This window comes from Callionymus lyra, chromosome 2, assembly GCF_982586985.1.
Source record: "Callionymus lyra chromosome 2, fCalLyr1.hap1.1, whole genome shotgun sequence".
Classification (NCBI taxonomy): Eukaryota; Metazoa; Chordata; class Actinopteri; order Syngnathiformes; family Callionymidae; genus Callionymus; species Callionymus lyra.
Window position 1 is genome coordinate 19,083,202 of NC_141819.1, and position 18,230 is coordinate 19,101,431.

Sequence of the window (18,230 nt, forward strand, 5' to 3'; positions counted from 1 at the left end):
TTTTTTAATTTTGACCAAGGAGTTAAAACTCCCAGAGGCTCATCAATGTAATTAGGAATACACTGAGTTTCAGAGGTTTGAACCCTGCGGCATGAAAATGTAATCAACTGTCTTAAGAGATATTACACCTGATAGAATTTAGGTAATTGTTAGAAAGCCTCTATGGGCTGAACTTCCATCACATTCCTTAGATAGTTAATGAGAATAGCAATGAAAGGCGACACATTCTCCAAGAAAAAATAAAATCCTGCTTAAGCCTTAACCTGTGTTATATGTTTAACCCAGAGGCCACATAAGGGATACCACAAACATGTTTGTTTTTAGGCCCCCAGGTCACCTCCACCCTAAGATAACACAATGGTTAAAGACAAAGTGAGTCTTTTCAGTCAGTCAATGATCCGAACACCAAATACAAACACATTGAAATATATATATATATATTTTCATTTTAATGAATCAGCTTTTACTATATACATAAAAGAGATTTATGTTGGTTCCATGTGGAGCACCAGATTGGGACAATGGGGGTGACCAAAGGTATGTATAGTTTTATCAAATATCCTTCCCCAGCTCTGGTAAAGAAATAGCATTTTCCAGGACAGTTGCATAACATCTCTTGGTGTCCTTGGAATGCCCTCTCTTATTTTAATATTTTTAATAGATTTAATCATCTTTAGATTGAAGGTATGCAATAAAAGTCAGCAGTTCTGATTCTTAAAATATATATTTTTATTTCAATGCATTAATTCAAAACAACATAGTTGTAAAGTATTTGATTCTACACCTACCCAAAAAAAAGGAATGGTTCTGGTAGACCAAGAACTTAAATCTAATAATATTGTTTGAAATATCTGGACGTTTAGCAGTGGGTTTGATAGCCAGAATGTCCCTCGTCTCTCAAAGGATAGATAGAACATTTCTTTAAGGTAATGATATTTAAAAATAACTTTCAGACATCCCAAAGAATAGAAAGGAAATAGTGATTGAACATTTTTTAATCAAGTGAGCATTCGGTAATCTAGTCCATTAAGTAAGCAATCTGTACTTTAAAGTCAGTGAGCAGTGATGGAGACTCACTGAGAGCCAGTCAGTGCCTCATTGTCTCAGAGTGGCATATGGAGCTAGTCAGAGCTCATCAGCAACACACTTTACCATTCAATTTGGAGGCATACGGTAAATCTCCCAGGTACCCGGCATTCAATGTCAATCTTGGATTATATAGGTAGGTCATTAGTGCCTCTTAGTTCCCCGCAGGGCTAGTGGGCAGTGCACTGGAAAAAAAGGGTTCTGGTTATTCTCTCATATACTTAACAATTAAAAGTGTCTTATTGCTGCAGGCCACTGTGGGGGCACCAGCAGACGCATTTCAACATAGCTGCTAATTATGCAAAATGGTTGGATTTATAAAGCTTAAATAAGCATCTGGTCTGTCATTATTCTTTGTGCATCGTTGTTAAGCTCTAGCCCTTTCCATTGAGACAAGGCATATAGATGAGTAAAAGCTGACAAATAACAATCTGCTAATGCTGGGTTTTAAAAATGTTGTTAGTGGCTAACAAATACTACTGCTCTACTGGGCCAGAACAGGGTTGATTATATATATTTTTTTAAACTTGGACCATTGGGAAAATATGAAGTCAAGTGAATAACAACTTGAAGAGCAGATAAAGAAGTAAGTAAGTAAGTAATTGTTATTTGTAAAGCGGCTTTCTAGACCAGGGTCACAAAGTGCTTTAACAAAACAAAAACAATAAATAGTTAAAATATATACTTTAAAAGATCAAGACACATAAGACAAACACAGGAGTCCTAGAAAATCAGGGAAAGGTTTCACAAATAAAAATGTCTAAAGATGTTTCTTGTAGGAGTCAGTAGATCCATCAAACACAGAGGGAGAGGAAGATCATTTCAAAGCTTAGGAGCAACAGTCTGGAAGGATTTCTCTCCACTGGTCCGGAATCGTGTGCACATAACAATCAGTAGATTCTGATCCATAGACCAAAGATCCCGAGCGGGTGTGTAAGTGTGGATCAGATCACTGATGTAAGGTGGAGCCTGACCATGAATAACTCTGAAAGTAAGTAACCATAACTTTAAAAATGGATCCTGAAAGAAACTGGCAGCCAGTGAAGAGTTTTAAAGGATCTGGGAAATGTAAGTTCTTCTACTAGAGCTGGTCAGAATTCTCACTGCAGAGTTCTGTATTAACTGCAGGCGAGACAGCTCCTTCTTGTTTGGACACGGAAATAAACTGTTAAAATATCCAAACGAGAAGACACAAATGCATCTATTATAAGCTCCAGACATAATTTTCCTAAATTTAGAGATTTTTCTCAGGCAGTTTTCTGCAGTGTTGTCCTAAGAGACATGTCTTTGTCAAATACAACACCCAGGTTTCTCAGACTGAGTTTGACAGACTGGCCTAAATCACTCAAGTGTTGACTCAACCCTGGAACCTTATCATCAGAGGCAATAACCAAAGTTTAAGTTTTGTCCACATTTAGCTGCAAAGTGTTTTCACTCCGCCACTGTTTGATTTCTAGCAGGCAATTAACTAAGCTATTCAGCTTCTGGGGCTCAGTTGGATCAAAATAGCACTAGAGCTGAATGTCATCAGCAAAAATTATGAATGATTTTACCCAGGGGAATCAAGTGCAGCAAAAACAATAAAGGACCCAAAACAGAACCTTGAGGGACTCCACACCACAGATCCGCTAATTTAGACTCATTTGATTTGAAGATACACTGAAACTGCGCCATTAAAGGTGTGGAAATGTCCCTTTACATAGCAACATGCTTTGTACAGTATAGTAGTGTAATATTAAGCCAGCCACTGAAACATGTACCTATGATACTGACCAATAAATGTATGATGAGAAAGATGGTCTGGGAAAAGCTGGAATATTTGAAATAGTGGTTGTGTTATGTACCCTGTTTTGGCAAAGTTTGTCCAGTAGGTCATGACCACGGCGCTGAGCATAACATCATTCTTGGAAAAGTTGCAAGGGAACAGCTCAGTGGGTCCAATCATGGGCAGCCCAAAAACATATGGGATCTCGTCTCCATGGGCTGCATCTGCCCAGGGTGGCACCTGTTGAACAAAAAGGCTTTTAGAATTATCCTCAATACATGAGGGTTACCAAAGGTGACTTTACCTGTTCGGTCTGGCAATGGTGGTAGAAGGCATAGAAGTAGGTTGGGGATCCAAAGCTTGAGTGCAAATCTGCCGTGGCAACAGCAGGCGCAACCCACTGGTGGTCAGTGAAAAGAGCTAAAAGTGTTTTCCGACGAGTCTCTGGGTTGTGCCTATCCGCCCAGTCTGTGTACATAAACTTTATCGTCTCTCTAAGAATGTCTTTGCCCTCCGGGTAGCCATAAAGATCATCCACGAAGCTGGACACGGCATAGTCGAAATCATTGGCCTGGACGCCATTCTCGTTGTCCACGATTAGTTCCACAAACTTTAGGCCTTCACCCTGGTTCACGCCGAGCATAATGTCGTAGTTCAGGAACTCACCTGCAGAGGTGAGAGATGTCATTAAAAACAAGGCATTTGTGGTTAAGGTTAATTGAGAATCACTTCACTGCACCTTGCTCCATCAGTATCTGGGGATCATCTGGGATGACATCACCATCGATGACAGGCCCAAAGGCAATGTGGTAACGGGCCGGCTGGATGTCCTGATCCACCAGTTCTTTGAAATGTTTTTTCTGGAGACAGGACACAAGTTCCACGGTGTCCTCCAGGTTACATCCCACTTTACGAGCCAGCATCCGGGCGTACTTTGCAGGCTGGAAACTGACCGCCCAGCTGGACAGAGCTGTGCCACTCTGTGCGATGGCCCTCTGAAACAACCCTGGAGACGATGCACAGCATGATGAATGGATATGGCCTCACTGATGTACATTAATATGCTAATATTTCATTATTAATTAATCAGACATTGGTTAGTATACATAAGGCTTGGAAAATTGTAGTCATTGTTTCCCAACTCTTAGATTTGCTAGATATAGCAGAACCATCCACTCAACTTTTGGTTTAACAGATTTTTTAGTGGGTTTGTTGTTGTTACGGAGTAGCACATTGCTAAAACAGTATTTTGAATGTTTCTACTGGAATACATGATAGTTTTCGTAATATTAAATAAAAAGTTATATATGTATCTAAAATGAATTGCTAACAGTGTTCATTTCTGGCCTAGCGTTAACTTGCCAATCAGAGTTTTAACGATAAAATAAAAATCGCATTCAATTATTTCAACTATCAAAATATAAATAACCGTAATACTTGGCTTCACCATGATTGCACAACAGTATTATTCACAAGTATTTTTTTAAGAAAAAAAAGCGAATTGTTGCTACCTTACTTTGTTTGTAATAATCCACCTTTAAATATCCTGATGTTAATCCGTAGTGTGTTTTTCTTCTTGTGTGTTTTTATTTTTTTATTTTATTTTATTTTATTTTATTTTATTTTATTTTATTTTATTTTATTTTATTTTATTCTGTTAATAGTGTTATTTTTTAAAATTGTAAATCATTTGTATATTTTTAAGATCGTTTTATTTTATTATCTCTTTTATTATTTCTTTTTTTCCTTGCACTTTATTCTCATTGTGCTGTTGTAAAAGTGTGTTTCCCCTCTGGGGATGAATAAACGTATTCTGTTCTATTCTATTCTATTCAAATTGAACTCATCCTCTTAGTGGATGGATCTTGACATAGTGTGTGCATCTTCTTTTTTATTAAAGGTAATTTGAATTGTGTACTGTGTGTCTTTATCGCCATGTTTACTTAAAACAAAAATATTAAAATGGTAGTGGTACGCCATGGGCTTTACCAAGCTAAACTGAGTTTACTAGTTTGTTTTATTTAACTCCATTAAGCCCAAATAAACATTCTTCCTTTGATCCATTGTTTGTTTTATTATACTTGGAGTAGATTTAACATTTTAACCAGAAAGCTGTCTGATATTTGACAACATGATCATTTTATAGGTGGCCAGAGGTGGCCTCGATTTTTGTGTTGCGAAAATAGTTTGTTATTCTAAAGCTCACTATCAAATTCAATTAAAGTACTGTGGAGTTTATGTATGTATAGTAAGCCAGCGCCCTTCATTCCCGCCACCCAACTGGACATCCCAGGTACCTTTGGTGGAGTTGCTCCAGCGGTTTCCTTCCGAGTAGTGAGACAGTGTGAGCAGGTTTACGCATGACGCTCCAGCTCCCGAGCCAAACACAGTGATACGTAACGGATCCCCGCCAAAGGCTGCAATGTTTTCACTCGTCCAGCGAAGAGCCTGGATCTGATCCAACAGACCATAATTCCCTTTGGCTGCCTGGTCACCTGTACTCAGGAAACCTGTGAGACACAACACAACGAGACAGCCGTGAGCTTCCCAGTTCCCATCACAAAAAAAGTTGTTTATCTTACGAGACAACAATACTAAACCGCCATCAGAAAGGATTTCATTTCTATTTCCCAGCATCTGAACTGATCTAAAAGGTGTGGGTTTGTGCCTGAATATATGAAAAAAAGGTTCTAATATAAAATACTCTGTGTAATGTAGAGATCCACCCACAAAATAAGTGTCTGCTTAAAAATCGTTTTCTTTCATTTTTGACATGCATCTATAATTTATCCAGAATTCATAGCAGCCCCCTGCAGCGATATTTGGGTCAAAGCCTCCACATGAGAATGCCTGGGGCCATCTTAGGTCCACTGCCTCCCTCAAATCCAATTTACCTTTGATACTAAAATGGTTTTCGAATACATTTCCTTCCTCATGAATTTAAAAGCACTTATAAAGCTTTGCGCCTCATTTTGTTTCGCCGTCTGAAAAGTCCAGATCGCAGGGACGCCACTTTCATTTTTCATGTATTTTCTTGCTGTCTTTTTAATTAAAAAAAATACCTGTCGTGAGATAATGAGCCAATTTGTCATTGCAGGAGCAAAACCAACACGTCGGGCTGTTCAAAATGTGCTGCACTAACAAATCCTATTACCCCCGAAGAGCCTCTTAAAATGTACTTGTGCTAAATAGAACACAGACAGAACGTTGGCCAACACCACTTTCTGGGGGAGAATAGATTCCACATGAAAGAGGGCCTTTCGACTATACTTTCACTTTTTTCCTTGCTAACTGATTTTTTTTAGTTTGTAAGAAATCCAAGGCCACATAAATTCCTTGTCTTCTATCATAGATTCATCAACTTGTGAGTATGGTTACAGACGGTGGCCACCCCGAAGGTGTAGGAAGTCTCATTTCTCATCTAATGGGAAAAAAAAAAACTCCCTTTGCGTAAATGCTCCCATACAGCTTTTATTCTGGGCAAGAAATTGTGCTAAAATAAAAAGAGATTAAATAGTGATTGGATGATGAAGCTTCAGGAAGCGTGCTGAGTACTTTTAGAGTCCACTAGATGTCACTCTCTGCGCTATAATCCTTTCGCTTTTAACCATTTTAATTCATTTTCTAAAGCAAACATTTATACAATTGATAAGGGATTTAGGTTTAGGTGACCTATGGCGCCCTTAAACAAATGTGTTTGTGGTATCCATTGTGTTGTCTCTGGATCAAGGTGAACAACCTCCCTGGCTTTAATAAATACATGGAGTGGTAGAGATAACACCAAGGGATACAACAAACACATGTGGTTTTTTTTGGCCTCTGGGTCAAGGTGAGTTAAAAAAAAGAATCAAACAAATGATCTATCAGATAGCTCTGACTAAAATACTACGCTTTGGCAATGTTTCATTCCATCCTTTGATGTTTTATAGAAGAAGAAACATGAGTATTACAACATTCTTGTCTCCACAACAAACAGAAATCAATATGAACACACGTCCCTTTGCAAATACATCCATCCGTCTTTATATGCAGTCAATACCACAACAAAGAAATGGAAAGCTGCAGTCTTTTATCACAGTACGCAGGTAATCCCTTTAAAGTGACATCATCATCGCCTCCATCCATCCTTCATCTCTTTTCTTTTTTACCACAAATCTTCACTCTTATTCTCTCGTACCTAAGAGCCACTCATGGAACCTCTATGTCGCTGTGTGAATACCCAATGGAAGTGAGGAATGAAAGCCCCTGATGTATTCATTTCAATGTCCTTTCTTTTAGAGCAATTTCATGTCCACCACCCCTCACCTGTAACCCCCACCACGGTATCGCCACTATCCTCACTGCTAACCTCGAGATGAAAAACATATATAAATAAATATATATATATATATATATATATATATATTGTGAATACCATTCTTGCCTTCTACAAGAACAGTAACGATAGCGACCTGGTGGCACTGTGTGGGTGTGTGCATGTGTACGTTTTTGTGTGCCAAATGTGTCGAACACCTACACAGGTCCGGCTTTATTGGGGTAAATAAGAAATAAGAAGCCATGTCACAGTCTGGCTCCATACAGACGCAATTACTTTTGAGTTTGTGCCTCTTCCAGGAAATGAGACAATCTGCCAGCATAAATGACTCAATTGCTTCAGGTCGAGCTGGTCTGAGAGGTTTTTCTTATTTAGATCATTCCATGTTTACTGGTAGCACCTTAGATTCACCTCGATGATGCTATGATTCTGACCTGGTATGCTGGGCGAACAACGGTTTAATGCAGGCTGAGGTTAATGTTCAAACGCAAATCTTTCTTTATTTTTCTAGTATAGTTTAAGTATTTCCATGAAACTTTAACTTTAGAGCCTGCTAACATCTTCATTTGAACACCTTTTCTAATGTCACATCAATTGTCAACTGAGGGCGCCACCTGCTGGGATCTATAAAGGGAACGGTGCGTCATGAAGCTTCATCAGAACATCACTTCTAGTGTTGCATTAATTTGTCGGTTTAAGTCTCTTTGCACAATCATTAGAAAACCTTATTCTTTTTAAATTCATTTATTAGGAAGTGATGATAATCGGACAAGACATGTTAAAGCTGAATTTAAGATGTTTTTGCCGCTGCTGGAAAAAAAAAACCACTTAATACAATCAAACATATGTTTTAAATGAAAATAAATCATTTTAAAAAAGCTCAAAACTCCCTCCCCCCACATGTTTTTTTAAATTTGATATATTAATCGTCATGTTTGTTTTATTTTATAATAATCAATGTATCATTTCTCAATTAGCGTTCCTATATTATTTTTATTTTCTATGTATTATTCTTATTATTTTGTGTACTACATGTCTTAAAATGACGTAAATGTATGTTCCATCATTTTGTAGTAAACTGGTGTGACAACTCAAATGTCAAATTCATTATTTGATTCTGTATTGCCGCCAAAAATACATCTATGCTGTGTCTACAAAACTGGCAATAACATTTTCTGATTTTGATTCTAAAGTGTATCAGCTTCCATGTGTAGTGTCTTAAATGTTTTGATATTATTAACTGAAAAAAATCTTTGTGGGAACACTATAGAGCTAGCATTGCCTTTTGCTTAAATGTTAGCTCTCGTTGTGTTCGCTATGGTGTTGTTGGTCCGATTCCCTATCGAGATTTTGTCCTCAGAGTCATTTTGTTGAGTCTTTAAAGACTTCTTGCTCCTTCTTTGTGCTTCTAAGTGCTTTAGTCTGATAAAAACTATCAGAGTGAAAAAAAAAAAAGACTCGCTGGTAATGCGTCTATTTAAAAAAAACAACACCATTGACCTCGCCTCTATCTCCGTGACACAAGCTCAAAACATCTCGGTTTGTCACAAGCGCTCTCCGTGGTACTTCACAACCCTCATCCCTGGAGAATGCAGATGAAGAGTTATTATCAGGGCAGTTTCACTGCAATAACTGCGTTAGAAAAGCATATGCATTTTTATTGCACATCACACATGAATGAATGTGACTCGCATTTGATTGTGCCACTATCACAATCATAATGTATGTATAATACAGCTCGCTGAAGGGTGCTTAACTATTGCAGCTGTTTAATGTGTTCACACACACACACACACACACACACACACACACACACACACACACACACACACATGCACGTGGGTTCGTGCACGCACACAAAGACAATCCCATTCTGCTGCCTGGCTGTTTAATTGACTTCATTTCTTTTCTATTCCCTTCCCACTGGCTTCTTTATTTATTTGTGTGTTTTTGATCAAAGACTAATCATGTGGAAGCAGCAGCAGCCTTCTCCAAGAAAGATTTTAATTGATTCAATTTAGCTGCAGTGCAGGGACGGGCTGGCAATCACAAAGAGAGGCAGGAAGAGTAATTATTGTGCCAGCAGTGGTGGGGCAACAGGGCAGAGCATCACTCACACACATTAACTCAAGCACACACCACACACACACACACACACACACACACACACACACAACGATACATGCCGGCCCATGAGCATCAAGTTGGCGGATCAAATCCAGCTCCTGCTGGAAGTCTTTTCCTGATTGAAACGGAGTCAGGGTTTACACTGTTGGTCTAGTAGCTTCTGCTAAACACAAACTTTAAAATATACACTTGTTTCACTTTTTTTTTTCGTGACAATTCTTCACGTCGATGCTTCAATGCAAGAGGGTTGTTCCAGACAGGCAGTGTTGAGGTGTTTCAAAGTGTCCTTTTGGACAAAGATGAAGAGCTCCAGGCACTGGATTATCATTGACTTTTCTCTCTCTAAAAAAGGATGGATTACTCTGATAATAATCCCAACTCTTGGATGACACGAGTGTGAGTAGAAATGGGAATTTTATTTTCCTTGTAGTATCAGTAAACTGCTAGTTCTACTAAGTAAGACCAGGGTCACAAAGCGCTTAAACAATCAAAACAATACTCTATAAAATATATACTTAAAAGGTCAAGAGGACTAGTGGACTTTGATGCCCTACTGATACAACTACAAAACTTCTAAAAGTTCATTACCAGTAAGTTGTACTCTATGCTTATAAAGGGGCGGAAAAATATCCTTATGGCTTCGAATTGTCTCTTGAAAATGTTTAAGCCAATCAATGGAGTGGGATTTTGCAGTCAACCAAAACGTATTACGAAAGGGAAGCTATTGAATTCATAACAAATTCAGTTTTATTCAGGACAAAAGTAGGTAAAATGTTTCAAAACTGCAGGCAATTATGTGACCACAGGAAGCTAATTATGCAGCTATGGAAGAAAAACTCATTTTTTTACCAACGTTATTAGAGGAAATAAATGATGTGGACCAGGGCTAACTCACTTTTACCTCTGGAATTGGAATGAGAAAAAGTTAAACAAATACTGTCCATAACAATTGAAGACTTCAAGCTTCGGAGATGTGAGGAATATTCCGGGATTTTTTCAAAACGTTTTACTTTTCTTGATGTAACACAAAAAGTGCTTTCTGCTTCATTTAAGCTTCGATTAAGCAGAAGAAAGTAGTGTCTGGACTTCTTGCATTATGTTTTTTTTGTCTTTAGATCATCTTGTGGAATTATATAAACTCTCTGTCTGCTGTTTTTTTACTTTAGCTTCTGATAATCTACATTTATTTTAACTGTCTCTTCACACGTCAATTCCAGGATGAAAAGCTGATTAAAAAAAGGATCTCTTTTTACCGCCTGCTGTCTCATCTTGTCTTCAGGTTGAGGACTTAAGATGACCCATCAAACAAGCTCCCTTCATCTTCGTACTGATCACAACTAAATTATGACACCTGAGTTTAAACCAATGATTTGACAAAGACCTGCTTTTGAAGTGTTTGCATTCATCTTAAACAACCTTAAATAGCTGAAGCGTTCATTCAGGATGAAAGGATGATTCCAACACAGGTATATTAAAATCAATAGATTTGACACTGATAAATAGAAGGTGCACTTCTAGATCTTCTCTCCTGCACGTCTCAAATGCCCATGATCACAGCAAGTGTATCGCAGTCGCTCTTCTTCCTCTGACAACGATAAGTCCCTTAGAAGCGGAGTCTGAAACGATATTCCTGCTATCTTCCTCCGAGCAGAACCGAGATAGCTGGAGGACAACATGTTTGTACATACAGTCTGAGAGTCTTGGTCTGAACATCTTAATCCTCTCTCTGTTCTCACTGTGACTCCTGATGCCAGGAATTAGAGGCGGAGACATTATCAAACACTTCAAATGCAAAACCTTACCATTTTCTGAAAATAATTAATTTTTCGGAAAAATATAAATCGTGTATCAAATGTACAAATAATCACGATTAATCACATGATATCCCCGATTAAACAAGATTAATTGCATGATATACTTGAATTACGGCAATTAATCGCATTGTAGTCTTAAAATACAATAATGAATTTAACAGTAATTTAAAGTTCCCTTTTATTACAATTTGCTTTTGCCATGTGAACTCAAATATTATATATAAAATACACAAATAAAAATAACTTTTTTGTCTGTAACACATATTTATTTTAAAATTCAACTGAAAAAATTATAATAAATTATATAAATTGAAATAAAAATAATTTAAAAAAAACTAATAGATTCAAGCATATTACCATTTCTAGTGCTTTCATTGTATACTGTTTGTTATGAAAAATAATCATAAAAAACAATTAGCAGACGTGGAATTGAAACATATACATTACGACGGCCAGGTGCACTGAACCTGTAGAAGAGAATCGTATCAACACACCTCATCGGTTTTCTGTGTGAGTCACAAGTCACGCCCAATAACTTCATCATCGTGTGATATTTAATAAACTGAAAACCCACCTCTAATTAAGTGATAATAATATATATTCTTATTATTTTACTTTTCTAATAGTATGTATCATTTGAACTCTGTAGGTAAAAACCGAATCGTTTTTCTTTCGAGGCTCACGACCGACTGAAAATCTCTCAGAGAATCTCTTATATAAAGTTTGTTTTTGCACTATAGGAGGAAACCGGAGTGCCTGGAGGAAAACCCACGCAAGCACAGGGAGGACATAAAAGCCACATACAGAAAGGTGCCGGGTTGGCTTTATAAGGATTTTTCACTCTTATGTGTCGCCCAATATCGCCCTGACGCCTGTGAAATTAATTTCCCTGTCGCGTCTCAACTGTGGGGTTTTATGAAGGATATTTTTTAATCTCCAAACTATCAATGGAAAGTTCATGACCGCCATGTAATTGTCTGGAGAAGTAAACAACAAGTGGCAGGCTGCTGCATACAAACAAGACACACACACACACACACTCAGAAACTGATAAATATTCCAACCACTATTTTCATCAGAACACGGTTATCTCTTCCTCAATCTCTTCCTCCATGTTTTCATTCATCCATCACTCTCAGTTTGCGTTATCCACCTTCTCCACTTCCTCCCCTTCCCTTCCGTCCGTCCTCCATCAAGCCCACCCCCCCCCCCGTCCCTCCGCCCATCCCCTGCTAAATCAAATTACGCCATCAACTCTGAGAATGAAATGAGCTGCCGTTCATATTTCTTGTTGCGCACAAACACAAACACGTGTTAATTTGTTTGGCTGCCCGAACAGATCTGCCTGCAGGACACGCTGAAATAGATCACCCCCGCCTCGCCGCCGAGGAGACGGAAGGAGGAGGTGATTAAACTGTTATTGGAGCTCTTCTTTGACATGTTTATGCTTAATAAGGCGCTAATTGGAAAATTGTAAAAAAGGCCTAGCTGGTTGTCTTAATCAGAAAAGGAGGTTAGATGTGGAGACGGGAGATAATTACTTGATGACAGATAAACAAATGAACGCAGGAGGGGAAAGAGGTGAAATAAACAGAGGATGGCTGGAGATATCCATAAAGATTACAGCCCTCGATGATTCCTGGACGCCATAGAGAACCTCACGTCTCTCACGTCGGCTGTTTTTAGTCCGCGAGACCCGGGTGCTGACTCGGCAAGAACTACGAGTGCTGACAACAAGGGGTTCAGATTGTTTCAGCCTAATTAATCTTCCGCCAGCAAAATAAGTTAAAAAAAAAATTTAAAGAAGAAAAACACAAGTCAGGATCAGAGAGTGTTTCGTATGAAGTACTGAGACACTTTTGAAGTTACCAGGAAGATAAAACCATAAACTATTAATTTCATTACTCTCTCACTTGCAACTAGGGGGAGCCAGAAATAAGTTTTTCAAAACAACGTATAGGGTCTTTAATGTTTCAAGTTACATCCATATGGATTGTATGAGAACATGACTTCAGGGGTCCCCAACCTTTTATGCACCACAGCCCGGTTTAATATGGGCATTATATATCTATAATATAGAATAATAATAATCTATATAAAAAACAATTTCCCGAAAGAGACCACCTGAGGGATTAATAAAGTTCTACCTAACCTAACCTAATATTCACGAATCGACTTTCATATAAACATATTTTCCACTAGTTTACAGGTTTATTTCTTTTTAAACGTGCGTCTTGATGTGTCAACTGTTGTTAATTCAAACAAAATACCATCTTTTTTCATAACAAAAAACATTTAAGAAAGTAGTATTCAATCGAGCAGATATTATATAAATTATTTTTTCTTTCTGTGACCGGTAAAAATGGACCAGTACCGGTCCCTGGACTAGAGGTTGGGGACCACTGATCTATATGACAGATGCAAGAATTGAATTTGTGAATTTCTCTACAGACATAAATCAATTATCTATCTATTTATCTGTCTGTCTGTCTATCTGTATGTCTGTATGTCAGTCTGTCCATCCGTCTGTCAGTCCATCAATGTAGAGCTAAAACTACATCAACTATGTCAAAAATTCCATCTGTCTGTTGCTCCAGTGCTAGAATATCTCTTCTGTTTTGCCTTGGTTCTATTCTGGTATTGATTGCGTACCATTGACCTGGTTCTTGCTAGGCCTCTGCCGTTTTTTGTTTTTTTAATCATTTGAACACATTTACTTTTGGTCAAAGGTCTCTTTTAAAACCAGACGACCCTCTTTTCTCATCTTAAGAAGGTTGGAAAACGTTATTCCAATAGACGGCCTTGATGTTTGGGCAAAACAGAAAGTTCCAGATGGTCGACATGAACCAACATGTGGCTTTCATTCATATTGTGACCATCATAACACTGGCAAAAGAGAAATGGAAAAATAGGATTCTAGAAAAAACTCACTTGCAACAAGATTGTCTGCTGAGTACTTACATGAATTTTCAAATTACCTGCTTAAATGAATTTCTGCTAAAGTTATTGACAAGTGGGAGCTTGCGTAAGGTAAAGTTAAAGGAGGCTCAAGGGGCTTTTAAAAAACTCGTCTCAGAAGTCGGAATATGATGGGTTTGAAACGAGTGTGTATGTGTGTGTGTGCATGTTTCATTACACTCTAAATGTGCGAGCTTTGTGACAATGTGAGAAAAGGTGAGTGGGAGGTGCTGAGAGAGAAGGACACAGAAAGTGAATTTGAGAGAAAACGCTGAGCTGCTTCCGGAGTAAAATGGTTGCTGCCGTTAATAAGTAAAGATGGAGGCAGGAATATGGATACAGGCAGAGCCGATGAAATAATAATGCAACACTTTGGTATCAAACGCTCCAGCTCGGGAAGAAAGCCGATGGTGGAGCTGAGATGTGGCGTTTCATGGCTCCGGGGTTCACATCCAGCACTCTCACTGTCCCCGTCACTTTCAGATGTGATGTGAATTGTATATTACCTCCGTAACCTTTAAAATATTCAACTCCTTTTCAGGGTCACTCTTCTGCTGCTTAATAATTTCCACCAGTTTAAATAGATGACCTTCAACCTGGAGCGGGCGTTCTGTTCTGACACGCTTGTTCATGAAAATAAGGTTTCTGAGGCTCATTTCTTCACGCATTCCACCGGTTCTGAGTGTAATGTTTACCAGAACCTTAAATGCACAGGGACATGCTTCCATTAAAATGTTTGAATATAATTCAATGTCTACAATAGAACATTTATTTTGATTATTATATTTTGACAAAGACCTTACGAAGAATGTTCACTGCAAAGGCGTTTATCAACCAATTATTGTTGACACTGCTAACTTGGAAAAATACAATTTATTTACGGGCGCACGGTGGAGATGTGTGGAGTTTTCATGTTATTACGTGGGTTTACTCCGGTTTCCTCCCACGGTCCAAAAACATACAGAGGTTGGTTTGGAACTTGTGGAAATTGTCCGTAGGTATGAGTGTGTGAGTGAATGGTCGTCTGTCTGTCGACAGAATGGCGTTCTGTCCAGGGTGTCCCTCACTTCTCGCCCAATGAAACTAGGATAGGCTCCATTGAGCGATAGAAAATGAATGAATCAATGAACATTTATTTACTTGCTCTTACTGTTTTATTATCACTCGCTTTTACTTTGGGGGTGAGGCTTGATCATTTTTTTATTCATAATCTTGGGTATCTCATCTCAACTGGTATTTTTGTTAATCTGATGAATATATAGCATTTTCACGACAATTTTTGTCAGATATTTGTATTTTACCTTGGATTGGTCACTTCCTTTTATTCTTTTTTAGACTTTATTTGCCCAGTGTCACCAAGTCACATTTTTGTTTGGTGTGACTCTTTTTGTGTAGACTTTTAACGCTTGTGTTATCACTTGGTCAAGGTGACTCGCAGGCCCGAAAAAAAAAAAGTGTTTTAGGTATCCTTTGTGGTGTCTCTGGGTCAACCTCGCTGGCTTCCAGAAATACATATGCACTGGTGGATGTTTCTTCATCTTGACCCAAAGACAACACAAGGGATACTACAAACAAATTTGTTTATGGGCATTTGGGTCACCTTGACCCAGAGATAACATAAGGGTTAAAACATTTTTGAACAAAACACAGTTTTGTAATCTAATCTTCAGGAAGGAACGGTTTAAAATTCAAAATATCATCCACACTGAATGGCGGTTATTTTGGAGACAAATGATTAGAAGAAGCTTTTGCCACTTTCCTCTTCTTATCAGATGAGTACATGTCACAGCACTTTTACTCTTAAAATATATATATATTTTGTACATGTGTGCAGCAATATCATGTCTGACCCTCACTGTAAGGGATTAAATCTGGATCCTTTTTCAGACCGTTTTCAAGAGGAGCATAAGCCGCTTACTGCCTTTATAACAAACATAAGAGTCCGGGGGTTGAATAGTAGAAAACACCACTGTTCAAGAAATAAAAAAAGACATCCATGTTAGTAGATTTAAGGATCATGAAGTCAAAACTATCTACAGATGATCTCTCTAATTTCCATTGATAACTGATAACAAAGGGGGAGTAAAAAGAGCAAAAACCTAAACAAGGGACACATCTGGAGTCGGTAATAAAATCTCAATGAGCATCATAAAAGCAAACTATCAAGTTAACAAAAAAAAACGCATGAGCATAAAATAACATCAACGACAGGATCAATAAGTTTTGAGGTGTAAATAGAGTGACAGTAACAATGTGTTGCTATCGTTTGTATATTTTATTTATTCATGGGAAACCACTGGTGTCAGCTCCGGCTCCAGCAGGGGAGACATTTGACTGTGGATGGGCGAAAGCTCGTCGACTGACAACCAGTCACACACACACCGACGTGGTCGTGGGAAAAACACACACACTCCGCACAGAGAGACCTCGAGCACAGTCGATATTCAAATAGAAACAATGATGGTTCAGCCCTGCATAATGAAATCCTCCAGGGGTGGGTCCGACATCAGTCGTGGGTCCCTCTCTCTGGTCCGGGATCAACACGGCCCTTCAGACGGAGGTGAAAAAGGTCGTAAGCGTATAATTTCCTTTCCTCCCGTGATTCTCCTCGTTCGTCTGTCGGGCTTTCTCCGGCTAATGATGAGACGCGAAGCGATGTCGCTAGTCAGGCCATCTTTGTGTGTGCAGTCACAAACAGGTTACACTATCTGGTCTCTGCAGACGCACACAATGCCCGAATGTGTGTGTGTGCGCTTGAAGTACGCCCCCGTGTCAGCTCGCCGACAGCTCCTGACATCCAGGCGCACACTCTATCTCCCGGTTCCTACCTCTGCTTATTACGTTCAAATGTTCGGCTGCGATCGCAAGGCAGGAACACCACACTTGCAGAAATATATGAACCCACGTAATACGCTCGCACACATGCATGCACACAAATATACGGACGCCGTGGGGACAGAAAGGTTACTTGGTCCTCTGTTTCTCACTCGTGTTTGGGTATTTATTTGAGTCTCAGAAAAAGGTTATCATTGTTGCGCCTGATATAAACATTGTTTTATTGTGATTGTTTTTTATTGTTTGACCTTTACAACTTGGGACTTGGCAGCAAATCTTATTTCAGCTGCGAAAACCAAGTCAGAGGTTTGATCTTTCATGATACCAGGGCAAACCTCACGAAACTATTTATTTGATTCGTGAAGAGAAGGAGTTTTTTGATGGTAGAACAAGAAGGGTATCACAAATATGTATGGAAAAATCAACAGAAAGAAACGATCTATTGGTTCTGTTGGCAAAGAAAACCTTTACACTTCACACTCCACTTCTGACACCATTTGTCGTGGAGTCAAGACAACCATAGTTCTGGTCAACTCTTGTTACAGCATTTAGACGCCTCAGAGACGCCCGTCGGCGAAAGGGAAACGACGAATCTCATCGCTATCGAGCACAAACGTGTAGATTATAACTTTCATTTGGACCAGACACGTCTCCAACATTGCTGCAGGATATTTGGCTTTCAGCAGGAAATTTAAATCGCCATTATTTCACGTCCTGATAAGAACTCCTCAATCTTCAAGGGAAAAATAACGACAAAATGATTACAGTTTTCTTCGTCGCTTTCATCATAAAGTTTAGTCTTAATTCTTGCCACTTGTATTGTTACCTCCGTCTGTTTCGAAATCCTCCTCGGCGTACATCTGGGATTACAGGGGAGTACAAGAAGCAAGAAAAAAAAGCCTGGCTAGGAGAGGATAATCTGTCTGTGAGTCATGCTGGAGATGAATTTCAAGTTGAAAGCTTCATTTGGCACGTTTGTAAATACAAGCCAGAGAAGGTGAATATTTTTTTCTTTTTTTTTTCATTTTACTTGAATACAACAAGGACAGAGTCAACCCTTGAAAATCAAGCCACGCTCGACAGTGATATGCAACGAAGTGAAAGTTAATCCTCGTTTTTTTAATCAAGAATAATAAAAAAAATTGAAATAAAATTGAATTAAAGAGAGATTTGGTCAGGTTTATATTTCATAAATCACTCCAGTTCACACACGTTATACACAGCAACTCAAGGGGAAGAACATTCTGACAACAATCCGTGCTATCCGTTGATCTCCCGATTAGTTGTACCAACATTTGTCGGTATCATTAGCGTTGTGGTTCTCTGGGAC

The 18,230-nt window shown here is 38.7% G+C and overlaps 1 protein-coding gene across 2 annotated transcripts in view; it reads right to left on the minus strand.

Annotated features, from left to right (window-relative positions):
- The window catches only part of nlgn1 (neuroligin 1), a 227,782-nt gene that overhangs the window by 6,301 nt on the left and 203,251 nt on the right, over nt 1-18,230 (minus strand). For both annotated transcript variants that reach the window (XM_087783858.1, XM_087783860.1), the window contains 4 exons: nt 5,149-5,361; nt 3,591-3,857; nt 3,156-3,517; nt 2,931-3,091 (listed from right to left, as the gene is read on the minus strand). In XM_087783858.1, the coding sequence (XP_087639984.1) occupies nt 2,931-3,091; nt 3,156-3,517; nt 3,591-3,857; nt 5,149-5,361 (1,003 nt within the window). The remainder of the gene's footprint in view (nt 1-2,930; nt 3,092-3,155; nt 3,518-3,590; nt 3,858-5,148; nt 5,362-18,230) is intronic.